This window comes from Phyllobates terribilis, unplaced genomic scaffold (assembly GCF_046119375.1).
Source record: "Phyllobates terribilis strain yellow unplaced genomic scaffold, ASM4611937v1 Scaffold_11__3_contigs__length_659146591, whole genome shotgun sequence".
In the NCBI taxonomy this organism is placed as follows: Eukaryota; Metazoa; Chordata; class Amphibia; order Anura; family Dendrobatidae; genus Phyllobates; species Phyllobates terribilis.
In genome coordinates, this window is record NW_027362771.1 from 618,056,968 (window position 1) to 618,074,649 (window position 17,682).

Here is a 17,682-nt window from a genome sequence, read left to right on the forward strand (position 1 = left end):
CAGGCTATGCAAGGCTTAGCACCCATGCGACCTGAAGAGCCACCACGACTTGTGGTGAGAGGCAGAGTTGTGTTTGAGGATGCAGTTGTTGACGTGCTTCCAGTACTACGTCTCTGTCCAGGAAGGCGCAACCTGACCTCGTCGTCACTAGCATCTTCCTCCACCTCCTCTGCTGACCTCATCTCTTGGCTGACTGTGGGTTGACAGTAAGTGGGATCTCCGACCTCATCATCATCACCCTGTGCGTTATCACACCCGTCGTCCTCAGAGCCAACCTGTTCCTGCCCTGACAAAAAACTAAAGTTGTCGCTCCAATCAGGTATTTGAGTCTTATCATCGTCTTCCTCATTGTCTCCACCAACAGGAGTTACAGTTTGGGAATGAGGGTCTACATTATGGTCAGAACCTTCTGCGTCTGGTCCTGGATCCGACTCATAAAGATTCTGGGCATCAGTGCAGATCATTTCCTCATCTGGATTCACAGAAGCGCTGGAGTCGACCTCTGATTCCCAGGCTATAGTATGAGTAAACAGCTCTGCAGACTCAACCATCTGTTCTACCTCATACTCAGACGGGCAGCTGGAGATTTGGGAGCTGTGAGGAAGCAAGTGCGATTTGGGTGACACCTTTGAGGACTGGAGTATTTGTGATGTTGAAGTTGATGTGGAGGAGAGCCCACTTAAAGGAGCACTTGATATCCGTTGAAGCACCTGCTGTTTTTGTGCCTCATCTGGAATTTGTAGCGATTGGCGTGGCCGTAAGAAAGGGATCTTATCACATTGTCCGCTAAAAGAAGTAGACATTTTAGTTTGGCTGGAAGATGGTCTTTCTTCTGCACCTACCCCACGGACACAACCTTTTTTCCCCTTCCCAACACGCCTATTCCCCTTTCCACCAGCAGCAGGCCTTTTTCCACTCATTTTGGTGGTTAACTAATTCACAACTCTGGAGTTGTTTGCACAAAAAAACAATGGATGGTAACCGAGCAGAGCTGAGTGGCCAAACTGTGGTATTAGGCCAAAACTATTGGCTGGGTTAGATGCAGAAAAAAATTATTTTTAATTTGCAACCTGATGGAGGTCAGTATAGATGGACTAATAGACCAAGTCCCACACACCGCTAGAAGCCCAAATATTTTTTCAGAGCTAGATGCAGAAAATTTTTTTATTCAATTTGCAACCTGATGGAGGTCAGTATAGATGGACTAATAGACCAAGTCCCACACACTGCTAGAAGCCCAAATATTTTTTCAGAGCTAGATGCAGAAAAAAATTATTTTTAATTTGCAACCTGATGGAGGTCAGTATAGATGGACTAATAGACCAAGTCCCACACACTGCTAGAAGCCCAAATATTTTTTCAGAGCTAGATGCAGAAAAAAATTATTTTTAATTTGCAACCTGATGGAGGTCAGTATAGATGGACTAATAGACCAAGTCCCACACACCGCTAGAAGCCCAAATATTTTTTCAGAGCTAGATGCAGAAAAAAATTATATTCAATTTGCAACCTGCTGGACGTCAGTATAGAAGGACTAATAGAACAAGTCCCACACACTGCTAGAAGCCCAAATATTTTTTCAGAGCTAAATGAAGAAAAAAATTATTTTTAATTTGCAACCTGATGGAGGTCAGTATAGATGGACTAATAGACCAAGTCCCACACACTGCTAGAAGCCCAAATATTTTTTCAGAGCTAGATGCAGAAAAAAATTATTTTTAATTTGCAACCTGATGGAGGTCAGTATAGATGGACTAATAGACCAAGTCCCACACACCGCTAGAAGCCCAAATATTTTTTCAGAGCTAGATGCAGAAATTTTTTTTATTCAATTTGCAACCTGATGGAGGTCAGTATAGATGGACTAATAGACCAAGTCCCACACACTGCTAGAAGCCCAAATATTTTTTCAGAGCTAGATGCAGAAAAAAATTATTTTTAATTTGCAACCTGATGGAGGTCAGTATAGATGGACTAATAGACCAAGTCCCACACACTGCTAGAAGCCCAAATATTTTTTCAGAGCTAGATGCAGAAAAAAATTATTTTTAATTTGCAACCTGATGGAGGTCAGTATAGATGGACTAATAGAACAAGTCCCACACGCTGCTAGAAGCCCAAATATTTTTTCAGAGATAAATGAAGAAAAAAATTATTTTTAATTTGCAACCTGATGAAGGTCAGTATAGATGGACTAATAGACCAAGTCCCACACACTGCTAGAAGCCCAAATATTTTTTCAGAGCTAGATGCAGAAAAAAATTATTTTTAATTTGCAACCTGATGGAGGTCAGTATAGATGGACTAATAGACCAAGTCCCACACACCGCTAGAAGCCCAAATATTTTTTCAGAGCTAGATGCAGAAAAAAATTATATTCAATTTGCAACCTGCTGGAGGTCAGTATAGAAGGACTAATAGAACAAGTCCCACACACTGCTAGAAGCCCAAATATTTTTTCAGAGCTAAATGAAGAAAAAAATTATTTTTAATTTGCAACCTGATGGAGGTCAGTATAGATGGACTAATAGACCAAGTCCCACACACTGCTAGAAGCCCAAATATTTTTTCAGAGCTAGATGCAGAAAAAAATTATATTCAGTTTGCAACCTGATGGAGGTCAGTATAGATGGACTAATAGAATGATGCTATGCCCAAAAGATTTTACTTCACTAGGTGCAGTAAAAAAATTGGTATTCTACACACAGGTGGTATATCTTGCAACACAGATAGGCTACTCCACTGACTAACACACTCTGCAATAGGCCAAAAAGGATTAGCTTTGCTAGATTCAGCCAAATGCTGTGAAAAAAACTTGCACAGCACTGGCACAGACCTGCCTGGCAAAAACTGATAGGAACTGATGTAACCTAGTCCTGAAAAGGACTCCAATTACAATTAGTCTTTACTCCCACAATCTATCTATTTAAGAGCACAGACCTGCCTGATAAAAGTCGTAGGAAATGCTGTAACCTAGTCCTTAAAAGGACTGCAATCACAACTATTCCCTACTCCCAAGCTATCTGTATATTTGTGCGAAAATTGGCTTGAAATTAACAAGGTATAGCGCACACAGCAACAGCGGTGCCGTCTAACACGCAGCTGCAGCAGTGAGAAAATGGTGGCGACGGGGAAAATGGCTTGGTCTTATAGGGCAAGGACATGTGACATACACTGCCAATCACACATGCCCTTGCTTGTGTGAAAAAAAGCACTTCGCTCCGTGTGTGCGCTGCTGATAGGCTGACAGATTGCACCTCCCCACTGCAAATGCGGGAAAGAGAAAAAAAAATGGAGATCTTCATTGTTCCTGCAGAGATCCATCCCCTGCCCCTCCCCCCGCCCCGCTGTACACTCAAACTGTGTATTAACATTAATTTTCATCATTACTGAGAAAAAATCCAGTTATGATTTTGGTGCACGAACAGTTATCGAACATAACCTCGAACAGCCGAATTTTTCTCAAATTGTTCGTGTTCGCCGACCGTCTCGAACACCGCCCAAAACAGCTCGAATTTGAGATTGGCGAACAGTTCGAGTAGAACAACGCTCATCTCTAATCTCTATACATGGCTGCATTCATGTTTCCTTCAATTGCAACCAGTCGTCCTGTCCCTGCAGCTGAAAAACACCCCCATAGCATGATGCTGCCACCACCATGTTTCACTATTGGGATTTTATTGGGCAGGTGATGAGCAGTGCCTGGTTTTCTCCACACATACTGCTTAGAATTATCACCAAAAAGTTTTATCTTCGTCTCATCAGACCAGAGAATCTTATTTCTCATAGTCTGGGGGGCCTTCCTGTGTTTTTGAGCAAACTCTATGCGGGCTTTCATATGTCTTGCACTGAGGAGAGGCTTCCGTCGGGCCACTCTGCCATAAAGGCCCGACTGGTGAAGGGCTGCAGTGATAGTTGACTTTGTGGAACTTTCTCCCTTCTCCCTATGCATCTCTGGAGCTCAGTCACAGTGATCTTGGGGTTCTTCTTTACCTCTCTCACCAAGGCTCTTCTCCCACGATTGCTTAGTGTGGCTGGACGGCCAGGTCTAGGAAGACTTCTGATGGTCCCAAATTTCTTCCATTTAAGGATTATGGAGGCCACTGTGCTCTTAGGGACCTTGAGTAATGCAGAAATTCTTTTGTAACCTTGGCCAGATCTGTGTCTTGCCACAATCCTGTCTCTGAGCTCCTTGGGCAGTTCCTTTGAGCTCATGATTCTCATTTGGTCTGACATACACTGTTAGCTGTGAGGTCTTATATAGACAGGTGTGTGCCTTTCCAAATCAAGTCCTATCAGTTTTATTAAACACAGCTGGACTCCAATGAAGGAGTAGAACCATCTCAAGGAGGATCACAAGGAAATGGACAGCATGTGACTGAGTGCAAAGCAGTCATCAAAGCAAAAGGTGGCTACTTTGAAGAACCTAGAATATAAGACATATTTTCAGTTGTTTCACACTTTTTTTGGTAAGTATATAATTCCATGTGTGTTAATTCATAGTTTTGATGCCTTCAGTGTGAATGTACAATTTTCAAAGTCATGAAAATACAGAAAAATCTTTAAATGAGAAGGTGTGTCCAAACTTTTGGTCTGTACTGTATATATATATATATATATATATATATATATATATAAATTACAATCTCTTTATATGTATAGATATATACAAAATAACAGTGCAGCACAGGCAAGCTGTAGATTCAAATGGGTGCAAAGCCCAACAGGCACAACCAAAGCTCAATAATAGTCCGTGTAGACAAAAGCAGCGCTCTAATCTTTATAAATAAACTGTGATTTATTGACAAAAAGTCATGGTAGCAGTGGCCACTGTTGCTAGGCAACATTGAGTTTCAGCTCCCTCCAAAGATTTCTATTGGGTTCAGGTCTGGCCACTCCCAGACCTTGAAATGCTTCTTAGGGAGCCACTCCTCAGTTGCCATGGCTGTGTGTTTCGGTTCATTGTCATGCTGAAAGACCCAGCCATGATCCATCTTCAATGCTCTTACTGGGGGAAGGAGTCCAAAATTTCTCGATTCATGACCCCATCTATCCTCCCTTCAATATGGTACAGTCGCCCTGTCCCCTTTGCAGAAAAGCACCCCAAAGTATGATGTTTCCCCCACCATGCTTCAGGGTTGGGATGGTGATCATTGTACTCATCCTTCTTCTTCCTCCAAACATGACAAGAGGAGTTGATATCAAAAAGTTCTAATTTGGTCTCAGATGACCACATGACCATCTCCTATGCCTCCTCTGGATCATCCAGATGGTCATTGGTGAACTTCAAATGAACCTGGACATGTGCTTGCTTGAGCAGGGAGACATTGCGTGCTCTGTAGGATTTTAATCCATGATGGTGTAGTGTGTTACTAACGGTAATGTTCGAGACTGTGGTGCCAGCTCTCTTCAGGTCATTGACCAGGTCCTCCCATGTAGTTCAGGGCTGATTCCTGACCTTTTTCAGAATCATCCTTACCCTACGAGGCGAGATCTTGCGTGTAGTCCCAGACTGAGGAAGACTGACAGTCATCTTGTGTTTCTTCCATTTTCTAATAATTGTGCCAACTCACCAAGCTGCTTGCCTATTGTCATGTAGCCCATCCCAGCCTTGTGCAGGTCTACAATTTTGTCCCTGGTGTCCTTAGACAGCTCTTTGGTTTTGGCCATGGTGGAGAGGTTGGAGTGTGATTGATTGAGTGTGTGAACAGGTGTCTTTTATACAGGTAATGAGTTCAAACAGGTGCAACTAATACAGGTAATGAGCGCAGAGTTGGGAAGCTTCTTAAAGAAAAACTAACCGGTCTGTGAGAACCAGAAGTCTTGCGGGTTGGTAGGTGATCAAATATTTATTTCCTGCAATAAAATGCAGTTTAATTATTTAAAAATCATACAATGCGATTTTCTGTTTTTTTATTTTTAGATTCTGTCTCACAGTTGAAGTGTACAGATAAAAATTGCAGACCTCTCCATTCTTTGTAGGTGGGAAAACTTGCCAAATCGTCAGTGTATCAAATACTTATCTTCTCCACTGCATATATGTTTCTTAGCTTGATATTGTATAGAACACATTTTCCTCTTGTTTTTCAGATACAGCACTATTTCCTACACTTTGCTTCAAGCTATGGTTTATGCCATTGAGGAGATAAACGCCAATGACTTCCTGCTCCCTAACATCACTTTGGGCTTCCAGTTGTTTGATAACTGTATACACATGTCCCGTGCTCTGTGGGAGACATTTATTGCCTTGACAGGAGAAGACAATGCCATTCCAAATTATCAATGTAACAAGAAGGTGCCTCTCGCCATTATTGGTGACCCAATATCGCTTCTCTCCAAAGCAATGGCCGCGTTATTGGGTGTTTACCGGTATCCCCAGGTATGGACCTCATGCTAGATCAATAATAACCCTTAAGCACTTTTTAGCTGTTTTAATGTGTTAGCAAGTGAAATAAACACAGTTCTGCCATTTTTTTTGGGGGGGAGGGGAGGTAGATATATGGTGTTAATGGCATTCATTGTACAGTGAAATTGACTTGTTCTACAATTCAGTATGGTTACAGCGATAAAAATATTTCTTTAACCACTTCGCACCAGAGCCTGTTTTTGCCTTCGTGACAGGGCCAATTTTTTCAATTCTGACCACTGTCACTTTATGAAGTAATTACTCTGGAACGCTTCAACGGATCCCCCTGATTCTGAGAATGTTTTTTCATGACATATTGTACTTCAGAATAGTGGTAAAATTTCTTCGATATCACTTGCGTTTATTTGTGAAAAAATCGGAAATTTGACGAAAATTTTGAAAATTTTGCAATTTTCAAACTTTGAATTTTCATGCCCTTAAATCAGAGAGATATGTCACACAAAATAGTTAATAAATAACATTTCCCTCATGTCTACTTTACATCAGCACAATTTTAGAACCAACATTTTTTTTTGTTAGGGAGCTATAAGGGTTAAAATTTGACCAGCGATTTCTCATTTTTCCAACAAAATTTACAAAAACATTTTTTTAGGGACCACATCATATTTGAAGTGACTTTGAGGGGTCTTTATGACAGAAAATACCCAAAAGTGACACCATTCTAAAAACTACACCCCTCAAGGTGCTCAAAACCACATTCAAGAACTTTATTAACCCTTCAGGTGCTTCACAGTAATTTTTGGAATGTGGAAGAAAAAAATTAACATTTAACTTTTTTCACAAAAATAATACTTTAGACCAAATTTTTTTTTATTTTCACAGGGGTAACAGGAAAAAATGGACCCCAAAATTTTTTGTGCAATTTCTCTTGAGTGCGCTGATACCCCATATGTGAGGGAAAACCACTGTTTGGGCGCACTGCAGGGTTCGGAAGTGAAGGAGCGCCATTAGACTTTTTGAATGTAAAATTTGTCTGAATAATTAGCAGACGCCATGTTGCGTTTGGAGAGCCCCTGATGTGCCTAAACAGTGGAAACCCCCCACAAGTGACACCATTTTGGAAACTAGACCCCTTAGGGAACTTATCTAGATGTGTGGTGAGCACCTTGAACCCCAAGGTGCTTCACAGAAGTTTATAATATTGAGCTGTAAAAATAAAATTTTCACATTTTTCCCACAAAAACGTTTTTCATCCCTTAATTTTGCATTATCATAAGGGTAATAGGATAAATTGCACCATGAAATTTGTTTTGCAATTTCTCCTGAACATGCTGATACCCCATATGTGGAGGCAAATTACTGTTTGGGCGCACGGCAGGGTTCGGAAGGGAAGGAGCGCCATTTGACTTTTTGAATGTAAAATTTGTTTGAATAATTAGCGGACGCCATGTTGCATTTGGGGAGCCCCTAATGTGCCTAAACAGTGGAAACCCCCCACAAGTGACACCATTTTGGAAACTAGACCCCTTAGGGAACTTATCTAGATGTGTGGTGAGCTCCTTGAACCCCAAGGTGCTTCACAGAAGTTTATAATAATGAGCTGTAAAAATAAAATTTTCACATTTTTCCCACAAAAACGTTTTTCATCCCATAATTTTGCATTATCATAAGGGTAACAGGATAAATTGCACCATGAAATTTGTTGTGCAATTTCTCCTGAGTATGCCGATACCCCATATGTGGGGGAAAACCACTGCTTTGGTGTACGACAGGGTTCGGAAGAGAAAGGAGCGCTATGTTGGCTTGGATAGGTTGCAGACACCATGTCACATTTGAAGAGTCGCTGACTTGCCGAAACAGCAGAAATCCCCACTAGTGACCCCATTTTGTAAACTACACCTCTCAAGGAATTCATCAAGGGAAGTAGTGAGTATTTTTTAATTTTTAAATTTATACTATTGGGCAGTGAAAAAAGCATAATCATATTTTTACCACAAAAAAATGTTTTACCCTCAGATTTTACATTTTCACACAGGGGAATGGGTAAAAATGGTGCCGAATTGTGTCACACAATTACTTCTAAAAGTGGCAATACCCCATATGTGGCTGTATCGTACCGCGTAGCTATACGGCGAGATCTGGGAGGGATGGAGCGCTATTTGACAATTGGAGAACAAATTATTGTAGAATAGGCGTTTGGATTTGGGAGCACAACATTTTCTGAATTTCTTTTGGGGGGCAAGGGCCATTTTGCTTTTCCATAGCCTTTCTGCTACCAGTAACTGGGAAGTCCCATATATTTTTAACAGATGACGGACCTGAGTGGGGACTAGCTTTTTTTGAGGACTGAGTAGAAGCTTTTATTGGGAACATTTTACGTAACATTTATCCGGCGCTCTAGGCTGAGCACTTACATCGGGGTTTCCATCTAAATTTCCAAGTGATGTAATTCAGATGAAACCCCTGCGGGATCCATTCACTGTAATGAGGCAGCAGTTACTCTGGACTCCGTCTGGCCTCTGTTTAGCGGTGTCCTTTTTTTCAGAAATGCACAAAACTGTGGCCAACTGCACTTTTATGCACGCCTAAAACAAATGACACCGTGGGATCCCAGGCCAGACGGCATCCACAGTGGCCTATATCTGCCTCATTACAGGGAATCTTCCATCATGGGTTCCGGCTGAATCACGTATTTCAGAGATTTACACGGAAACTCTGGTGTAAGTGCTCAGTGCAGAGCGCAGGATAAATGTGAGCAGAGCCTTACTGCGATCTTTGGGAGACATAATAAATAAATCAGTAGCAGGTGAAGAATTGGTTTTATTTATTTTTTACGCCGTTCCTTGTGTGATATAACTGATTAAATTACTTTATTCTTCGAGTCGGTGCGATTACCGAGATACCAGATTTATATCGGGTTTTTATGACTTACAGCTGTCACACACTAAGAGACGCTTTTTTTTGCAAAATCTAGTTTTTGCATCGCCATATTTTGAGAGCTATAATTTTTCCATATTTCGGCCGATAGAGTCATGTGATGGCTTGTTTTTTGCGGGACGAGTTGACATTTTTATTGGTACCATTTTTGGGTACGTGACATTTTTTGATCGCTTTCTATTCCATTTTTTGGGAGGTAAAATTAACAAAAACCAACAATTCAGGAATTGTTTTTTGAGTTTTTTTTTTATGCCGTTCTGCGTGTGGTAAAAGTGATCAGGCAGCATTATTCTTCGGGTCAGTACGTTTACAGCGATACTACACTTACTGTATATTTCTTTTATGTTTTGGCGCTTTTACACAATAAAACAATTTTCTAGAAAAAATATTTTTTTTGCATTTCTTTATTCTGAGCGCTATAACTTTTTTATTTTTTGGCTTATGGAGCTGTATGGCTGCTTTTTTTTTGCGGAACAAGATGATGTTTTCAGCGGTACCATTTTTATTTCCATTTTGCTTTTTGATCGCATTTTTTTCCACTTTTTGTTTGGCGATATGAGGAAAAAGCACATTTTTTTGCTCCGTTTTTTAATATTTTTTATTACGGTGTGCACAGAAGGAGTTAATTAGTGTGACAGTTTTATAGCTCGGGTTGTTTCAGACGCGGCGATACCAAATATGTGTACTTTTTTTTGTTTTTGCATAAATATATGGATTTATCGGTTTAATATTTTATTTATTTATTTTTAATTATTTTGTGATTTTTTTTTAACAGTTTAAAAACAGTTTTTTTTTATTTTTTTTTTACATTTTTACTTAGTCCCTGTGTGGGACATTAATTTTTATTTTTCTGATCACTGATCTCATGTAATGTAATAGACTCTGTGGCTCCAGAGTGCCGGATATTGAGAGGAATTAATATTCATTGCTCTCCACGCCCAAGGGCGAGGGGAGCAGGGAATATTCATTTTCTTTAGTAGCGTGCACAGGGTAGGCTGCAGCAGGCGGCTGCTGCCTCCTGTGCCCCGCTGACCCCGCTGCCGCTCTCCCACACCCACCACCATGCGGCCATACAATAACATAGTATTCGGACTATGAGATGCGCCCCCCACTTTCCTCCAAAATTTTGAAGGAAAAAAGTGCGCCTTATAGTCCGAAAAATACGGTAAGTTATTTAGATCATGCGCAGCGCATAATCTAACTAGCTTGTGTCAGTGCAGAACTGACAGTTACAAAGCATAGCAATGATCTTGCATTGCTATGCCTTATAATCGCAATCAAACTGTACACGTGAAAGTCCCATTGTGGGACTAAGTAAAAGAGTGTAAAAAAAATGTAAAAAGAATTTTTTAAAAAATCAAAAAGTAATAAAAAAACTAAAAATATACTGATAAATGTGTCATTTTTTTGTAAAAAAAAAAAATTACACATATTTGGTATCGCCTCATCCGGAATGACCTTCCCCATAAAAATGTCACACTACTTGACCCCTTCAGTGAACACCATAAAAAAAAGAGAAAAACGTAGCAAAAAATGATGCTTTATCATCATACCGCCAAACAAAAAGTGGAATAAAATGCAATCAAAAAGAAGAATGTAAATAAATGTATCTCTGAAAGCATCATCTTGTCTCACAAAAAACAAGTTGCCACACAGCGGCTAAAAAAGTTATAGATCTTTGAATAAAGCAATGCAAAAATAATTATTTTTTCTCTAAAATAGTTTTTATTGTGTAAAAGTGCCAAAACATTAAAAAAAGATATAGATGTAGTATCGCTGTAATCATACTGACTCCAAGGATAAAACTGCCTTATAAATTTTACCACACGTTGAACGGCATAAAAAAAAATTCCTGAATTAATGGGTTTTCTTCATTTTGCCTCTCAAAAATCCGAATAGAAGGCGATCAAAAAATGTCAAGTGCCCGAAAATGGTACCAATAAAAATGTCAACTCATCCTGCAAAAAACATATAACTCTGTCGGCCAAAATGTGGAAAAATTATAGCTCTCAAAGTACAGTGATGCAAAAAACTAGTTTTTGCAAAAATTGCGTCTTTAGTGTGTGACAGCAGCCAAACATAAAAACCAATACAAATCTGATATTGCTGTAATCGCACCGACCAGAAGAATAAAATTGTCTAATCACTTATACTGCACAAGGAATGTCGTAAAAATTAAATAAATAAATAAAACCAATTCTTCACCTGCTGTTGATTTGTTCATTCTGCCTCACAAAGATCGCAGTAAGGCTCGGCGCACATTTATCCTGCGCTGAGCTCTTACATCGGCGTTTCCGAGTAAATTTCTGAAATACGTGATGCAGACGGAACCACCAGCGGAAGATTCCCTATGATGAGGCAGATGGAAGCACTGTGAACGCAGTCTGGCCTATGATCCTGTAGGGTCCATCTTTTTAGGTGTACAGAAACATGCCATTGACCACAGTTTTGTGCACTTCTGAAAAGAAGAACACAGCTGAACAAAGGCCAATCAGAGTCCAGAGTAACTCTGCTGCCTCATTATGGGGAATGGATCCCTCTGGGATTTAATCTGAATCATGTCACTTGGAGATTTAGATGGAAACCTCGATGTAAGTGCTTAGCCTAGAGCGCACGATAAATGTGATCCAAAATGTTATGTAAAATGTTCCCAACAAAAGTTTCAACTCAATCCACAAAAAAATCCCCCACTCAGGTCCGTCATGTGTTAATGGAAATATAGGAAGCTTCCACGTTACTGGTAGTTCAAAGGCTCTGGAAAAGCACTATGGCTCCTCGCCCCCCCCAAAAATCCAGCAAATTCTATGCTCCCAAATCCAAATGCCATCCCTCCCTTCTGAACCCCAGTGTGCCTAAACCACATTTAGCATCCACATGTTTGGCATTTCTGTAGCAATGAGAGCCCACCTAATTTACAGGTGCATGTCTCCAGAAGCATGAGCCGGGCACAATGTCCTGGTCTCCACATACTGGTCACTACAATGTACTAGTCACTACAACGGCAGTTTGCAATTTTCACTAAGCAACATCCATTGCTACTTGATTCTGGAAAACATCTATGGAGACAAAATCGTCACTACATTTGTAGATTAATTCCTAAAGGAGTATAATTTCCAAAATGCGGTCACTTGAGGGGGGATTCTGTTCTTCTAGCACTTAGGCCTGCCAACTATTCTAGGAAAATCTGTGCTCCAGGAGGCAAATATCGCTCCGTCTCTCCCGAGTCTTGTTGTGTGGCTAAGCAGTACTGTACAGCCACATATGGGGTATTGCTACATGCAGCAGAAATTGTGGAAAAATGTTGGTGCCATTTTCACCCACTTCCCCGTGTAAAAATGTAAAACCTGCGGCTAAAACAAAATTTTGGTGGTAAAAATTTAATTATTTTTTCTTCACTGCCCAACGGTATCAAATTCTATGACCCACCGGTGATGTCAATATGATCGCTGCACCCCTAGATGAATTCATTGAGAGGTGAAGTTTGTAAATTGGTGTCACTTAAGGGGAGTTCTGCTGTTCTGACACCTCAGGGGCTCTCCAAGTGAGACATGGCACCCGCAAACCAGAACAGTAAAATTTGCACTATAATATGGCGCTCCTTAACTTCTAAGCTTTGCACTGTGCCTGAGAACTATTTTACGATTACATGTAGGGTATTGGCATACTCAGGAAAAAATGGACCTCAGTTTGTTGTAAAAAATTCTCCTATTAGCCGTTAGAAAAATTAAAAACTTGAGGCTAAAACATATTTTTGTGGTAAAAATGTAATTTATTCTTTCTTCACTGCCCAATGGTATAAAATTCTATGAGGCACATGTTTTGTCAATACGATCACTGCACCCCTAGATGAATTCATTGGGGGTGTAGTTTGTAACATGAGGTCACATATGGGGCTTCTGTAGTTCTGGCACCTCAGGGGCTCTGCCAATGTTACATGGCACCCTCAAACCATTCCAGCAAAATCTGAACTCCAATATGGAGCTTCTTCCCTTCTGAGCTTTGCATTGTGCCTCAAAAATTGTTTTATGACCACATATGGTGTATCGGTGTACTCAGGAGAAATTGCACAAAAAATTTTGGAGTCAATTTTCTCCTACTATCCTTGTGAAAATGAAAACATTTGGGGCTAAAACAAAATTTTTGTGGGAAAAATATATATTTTTTCATTTTCACCGATCAAAATGTTAAAATTCTGTGAAGCACCTAGGTGTTCAAGGTGCTCACCACATGTCTAGATAAATTCATTGTGGGATCTAGTTTCCAAAATGGTGACACTTATAATAATAATAATAATAATAATTTTTATTTATATAGCGCCAACATATTCCGCAGCACTTTACAATTAAGTGTAAATCCCAGAAACTTGTCTGTAATTTCCACTTTTGAGGTACATCAGGGGCTCTCCAAATATGACATGACACCCACAGACCATTCCATCAAAGTCTGTGTTCCAAAATGTCACTCCTTCCTTTCTGAGCCTTCCATGCACTTAAACAGTAGTTTTCCCCCACATATGGGATATCGGCGTACTCAGGAGACATTGCACAACAAATTTTATGGTGCAATTTCTCTTGTTAGCCCTGGGAAAATAAAAAATTGGGGCTAAAATAACATTTTTGTGGGAAAAAATGAGATGTTTTTATTTTCACAGCTCAAAATTATACACTTTCATGAGGCACCTGGAGTTCAAGGTGCTCACCAAACATTTAGGTACATTCCTTGAGGGGTCTAGTTTCCAAAATGGGGTCACTTATGGTGGATTTCCACTGTTTAGGCACATCAGGATCTCTCCAAATGGGGACATGGCATCCACTAATTATTCCAGCAAATTTTACATTCAAAAAGTCAAATGGTGCTACTTGCCTTCTGAGCCATGCCTTGCACCCAACCAGTAGTTTTCCCCTTCATATGGGGTATTTGCGTACTCAGGAGAAAATGAACAACAAATTGCATGGTGCAGTTTTTCCTGCTACCCTTGTGAAAATGCAAAATTTGGTGGTAAAAAACACTTTTGTGGGAAAAATGTGATTTTTTTTATTTTCACGGCTCAACATTATAAACTTCTGTGAAGCACCTTGTGGTTCAAGGTGCTCACCACACATCTAGATAAGTTCACTGACGGGTCTAGTTTCCAAAATGGGGTCACTTGTGGGGGGGTTTCCACTGTTTAGGCACATCAGGAGCTCTCCAAACTCGACATGGTATCTGCTAATTATTCCAGCAAGTTTTGCATTCAAAAAGTCAAATGGCGCTCCTTCCCTTCTGAGCTCTGCCATGTGCCCAAACAGTGATTTTCCCCCACATATGGGGTATTGGATTACTCAGGAGAAATTGCACAACAAATTTAGGGATCAATTTTTTCATTTTACCTTTGGTCTAAAGTAAAAAAATTTTGAAAAAAAGTTAAATGTTCATTTTTTTTCCTCACATTCCAAAAATTCCTGTGAAGCACGTGAAGAGTTAATAAACGTCTTGAATGTGGTTTTAGAATGGTGTCACTTTTGGGCATTTTCTGTCATTTAGACCCCACAAAGTCACTTCAAATGTGATGTGGTACCTAAAAAAATAATGGTTTGTAAATTTTGTTAGAAAAATTAGAAATCGCTTCTCAGCTTTTAACCCTTATAACTTCCTAACAAAAAAAAAATGTTTCAACAATTGTGCTGATGTAAAGTAGACATGTGGGAAATGTTATTTATTAACCATTTTGTGCGACATATATCTCTGATTTAAGGTCATAAAAAATTAAAAGTTTGAAAATTGCAAAATGTTCACTTTTTTTTTGCCAAATTTCCATTTTTTTCCACAAATAAATGCAAATCATATCGAAGAAATTTTACCACTATCATGAAGTCACGAATAAACAATCTCAGAATCAGGTGGATCCGTTGAAGTGTTCCAGAGTTATTAACTCATAAAGTAACACTGGTCAGAATTGTAAAATTTGGCATTGTCATGAAAGGTGCAAACAGGGTTGGGGTGCAAAGGGGTTAATTTGACCAAAAACTACATCAGATTTCCACACAAGTCCTAAAAGTAAGTTAAGAAAACCAAATCAGACAAATGAGTCAAACATATTAGACTGATTCCCTGATTCATTAAGATTGGAGTTTCGTACTCCATTCTTAATGAGGGGCACCCAGGTATATGCACTAAATACAGTATACACTATAAGAACCAATATTGGGGAACAATCACCCCTAATATGGTAGTAAAAAAGATCAAAGAATTCTCTATACACAAGTATATATATAACAGTATACTGTTTATAAGGAATAACCATACTCAATGAAAATATACTAGGTGCTATCATCAATAAGTAATTGGCAATACAGCCATCCTATAATGGCGATGGGGTGACCACTGACCCACAACAGTATTTGGACGCATTTTCTTTCTTGCCCCCTTTTTTAATCATTTACTGTTGTACCTCTTTTTCTAGGGGTACACGTTGTTTATAGACTTTTCTTTAAAGTCTATATGCAGTAGATGATACATTGGTTTTTACTTGTTCTACTTCTTTGTACTGTACTGAGGTTAGAAAAAGAAAAAAATTTTCTAACCTCTACTTAGAAAAGTTGTTCTAAATCTCAGGCTGCAATTTTCTTTCCTTCATTCATTTTCAGAGCCCCTGACAAACCATTTGCAGCTTGCTCTTAGTTTCAGCCTTTTCTATTTTGGGAGTATCACTCCCAGTAATACATGCTGGATGTGACCTTTTTTGAATCCAGGATGCTTCGGATCTTAGCACACCTTCATTCCTTGAGTGATTTCTCAATCTTTTCTGCTGGGTTAATCCTCCTTCTTTTCCCTTTCTTTAATCTCTAAGGAGGACCCATTTACTTCAGCCAATCGTGGCCTATAAAGGACTGCCAATCAGCTACCAAATAGAATTTATTACAATCATTTTATGCGCATAAAATATAATGTTATCGGCAGCACATGTCCCATTCACAAAGAACCATGTGCTGCAGAGAACAATGATTTTGAAATAAATACCTTTGCACCTTAAGAAAACATTTTCCTCATTGATCGGGTGATTTTTTATTTTTTTTTCAATGAAAACTATTTATTTGCCAGTTTAGATATAGGAAATTTTAAAAAAATAGCTCAAAGGTGACTGTCCATAACATTTAAGTCATAAAGTCTTTTATCTTATTTTATCTCTTAGATTCCAGCAACTGTTTCTTATGTTCTTCGGAGACGTGGCCCAATGCTAATAAAACGATGTGCCTTCCTAAAGACATGGAGTTTCTTTCATACTCTGAACCACTAGGAGTCACCTTAACTTCTACGGTCATCTTCTGCTCTTTCACCACCCTTAGTGTCTTGTGTATATTCATCAAGTACAAAGACACCGCCATTGTGAAGGCCAATAACAGTGACCTTACCTACTGTCTCCTCTTCTCACTGTTCTTGAGTTTCCTCTGCTCTCTGCTCTTTATAGGAGAACCCAAAAGATGAACATGTCTCTTGCGTCAAGCAGCTTTTGGAAATATCTTTGTTGTTTGTGTTTCATGCATATTTGCCAAAACTTTGATGGTTATTATAGCTTTTCGGGCAACGAAACCTGGAAGCAATATGAGGAAGTGGCCAGGACCAAAAGTTCCTGCTGTCGTCATTGTAATCTGCACCTTCATACAAGTTTTTATCTGTGTGTCCCAGAGTCTGTGTTGCCCACCATTCCTTGAGAAGAACGTTAAGCTAAAAACTGGAGTTATCATCTTTCAATGTCATGAATGTTCTGATGTCTTATTGTGGTCCATGCTCGGGTACATGGCATTTCTTGCTTGTGTCAGTTTTATAGTTGCATTTCTGGCCAGAAACTTACCGGACAGTTTCAACGAAGCCAAGTGGATTACTTTTTCCATGCTGATATTCTTAAGTGTCTGGATCTCTTTTGTCCCAGCCTATCTCAGCACGCAGGGAAAATTCATGGTGGCTGTTGAAGTGTTTGGCATAGCGTCCTCCAGTGCTGGGATCCTAGGTTGTTTCTTTTTCCCCAAATGTTATATTATATTATTGCGACCGGATTTAAACACTCGTGAGAACCTCCTGGTTAAAGGCACTGCCCAGAAGACATAGATTTCATGAAATGTGTAAAAACAAACATACGATGTATATTTTATTCTTTGGCCATAGAAGATTAGATATTCATGATTCAGGAGATATTTCCAGTTTTACCTCTGACGCTGGAACGGTTTCTGACACAACTGTTCTTAAAGGAAACCTATCAAACCCTTTTACCCCCCCCCCCCAACTAGTTATATGACAGTATAGCCCTCTAAAATTACATCCATTTAGGACTACAGAGTTTTGCTATAGCAGTGAGAAATTGCATTGTGAATTTCAGGCTGGAAGTGCATTGGGGCGTGGCG

General features: G+C 39.6%; 1 protein-coding gene across 1 annotated transcript in view; it reads left to right on the forward strand.

Annotated features, from left to right (window-relative positions):
* The window catches only part of LOC141167399 (extracellular calcium-sensing receptor-like), a 75,777-nt gene that overhangs the window by 14,361 nt on the left and 43,734 nt on the right, over positions 1 to 17,682 (forward strand). The window contains exon 3 of the mRNA XM_073654806.1: positions 16,476 to 16,650. Coding sequence (XP_073510907.1) covers positions 16,476 to 16,650 — 175 coding nt within the window. The remainder of the gene's footprint in view (positions 1 to 16,475; positions 16,651 to 17,682) is intronic.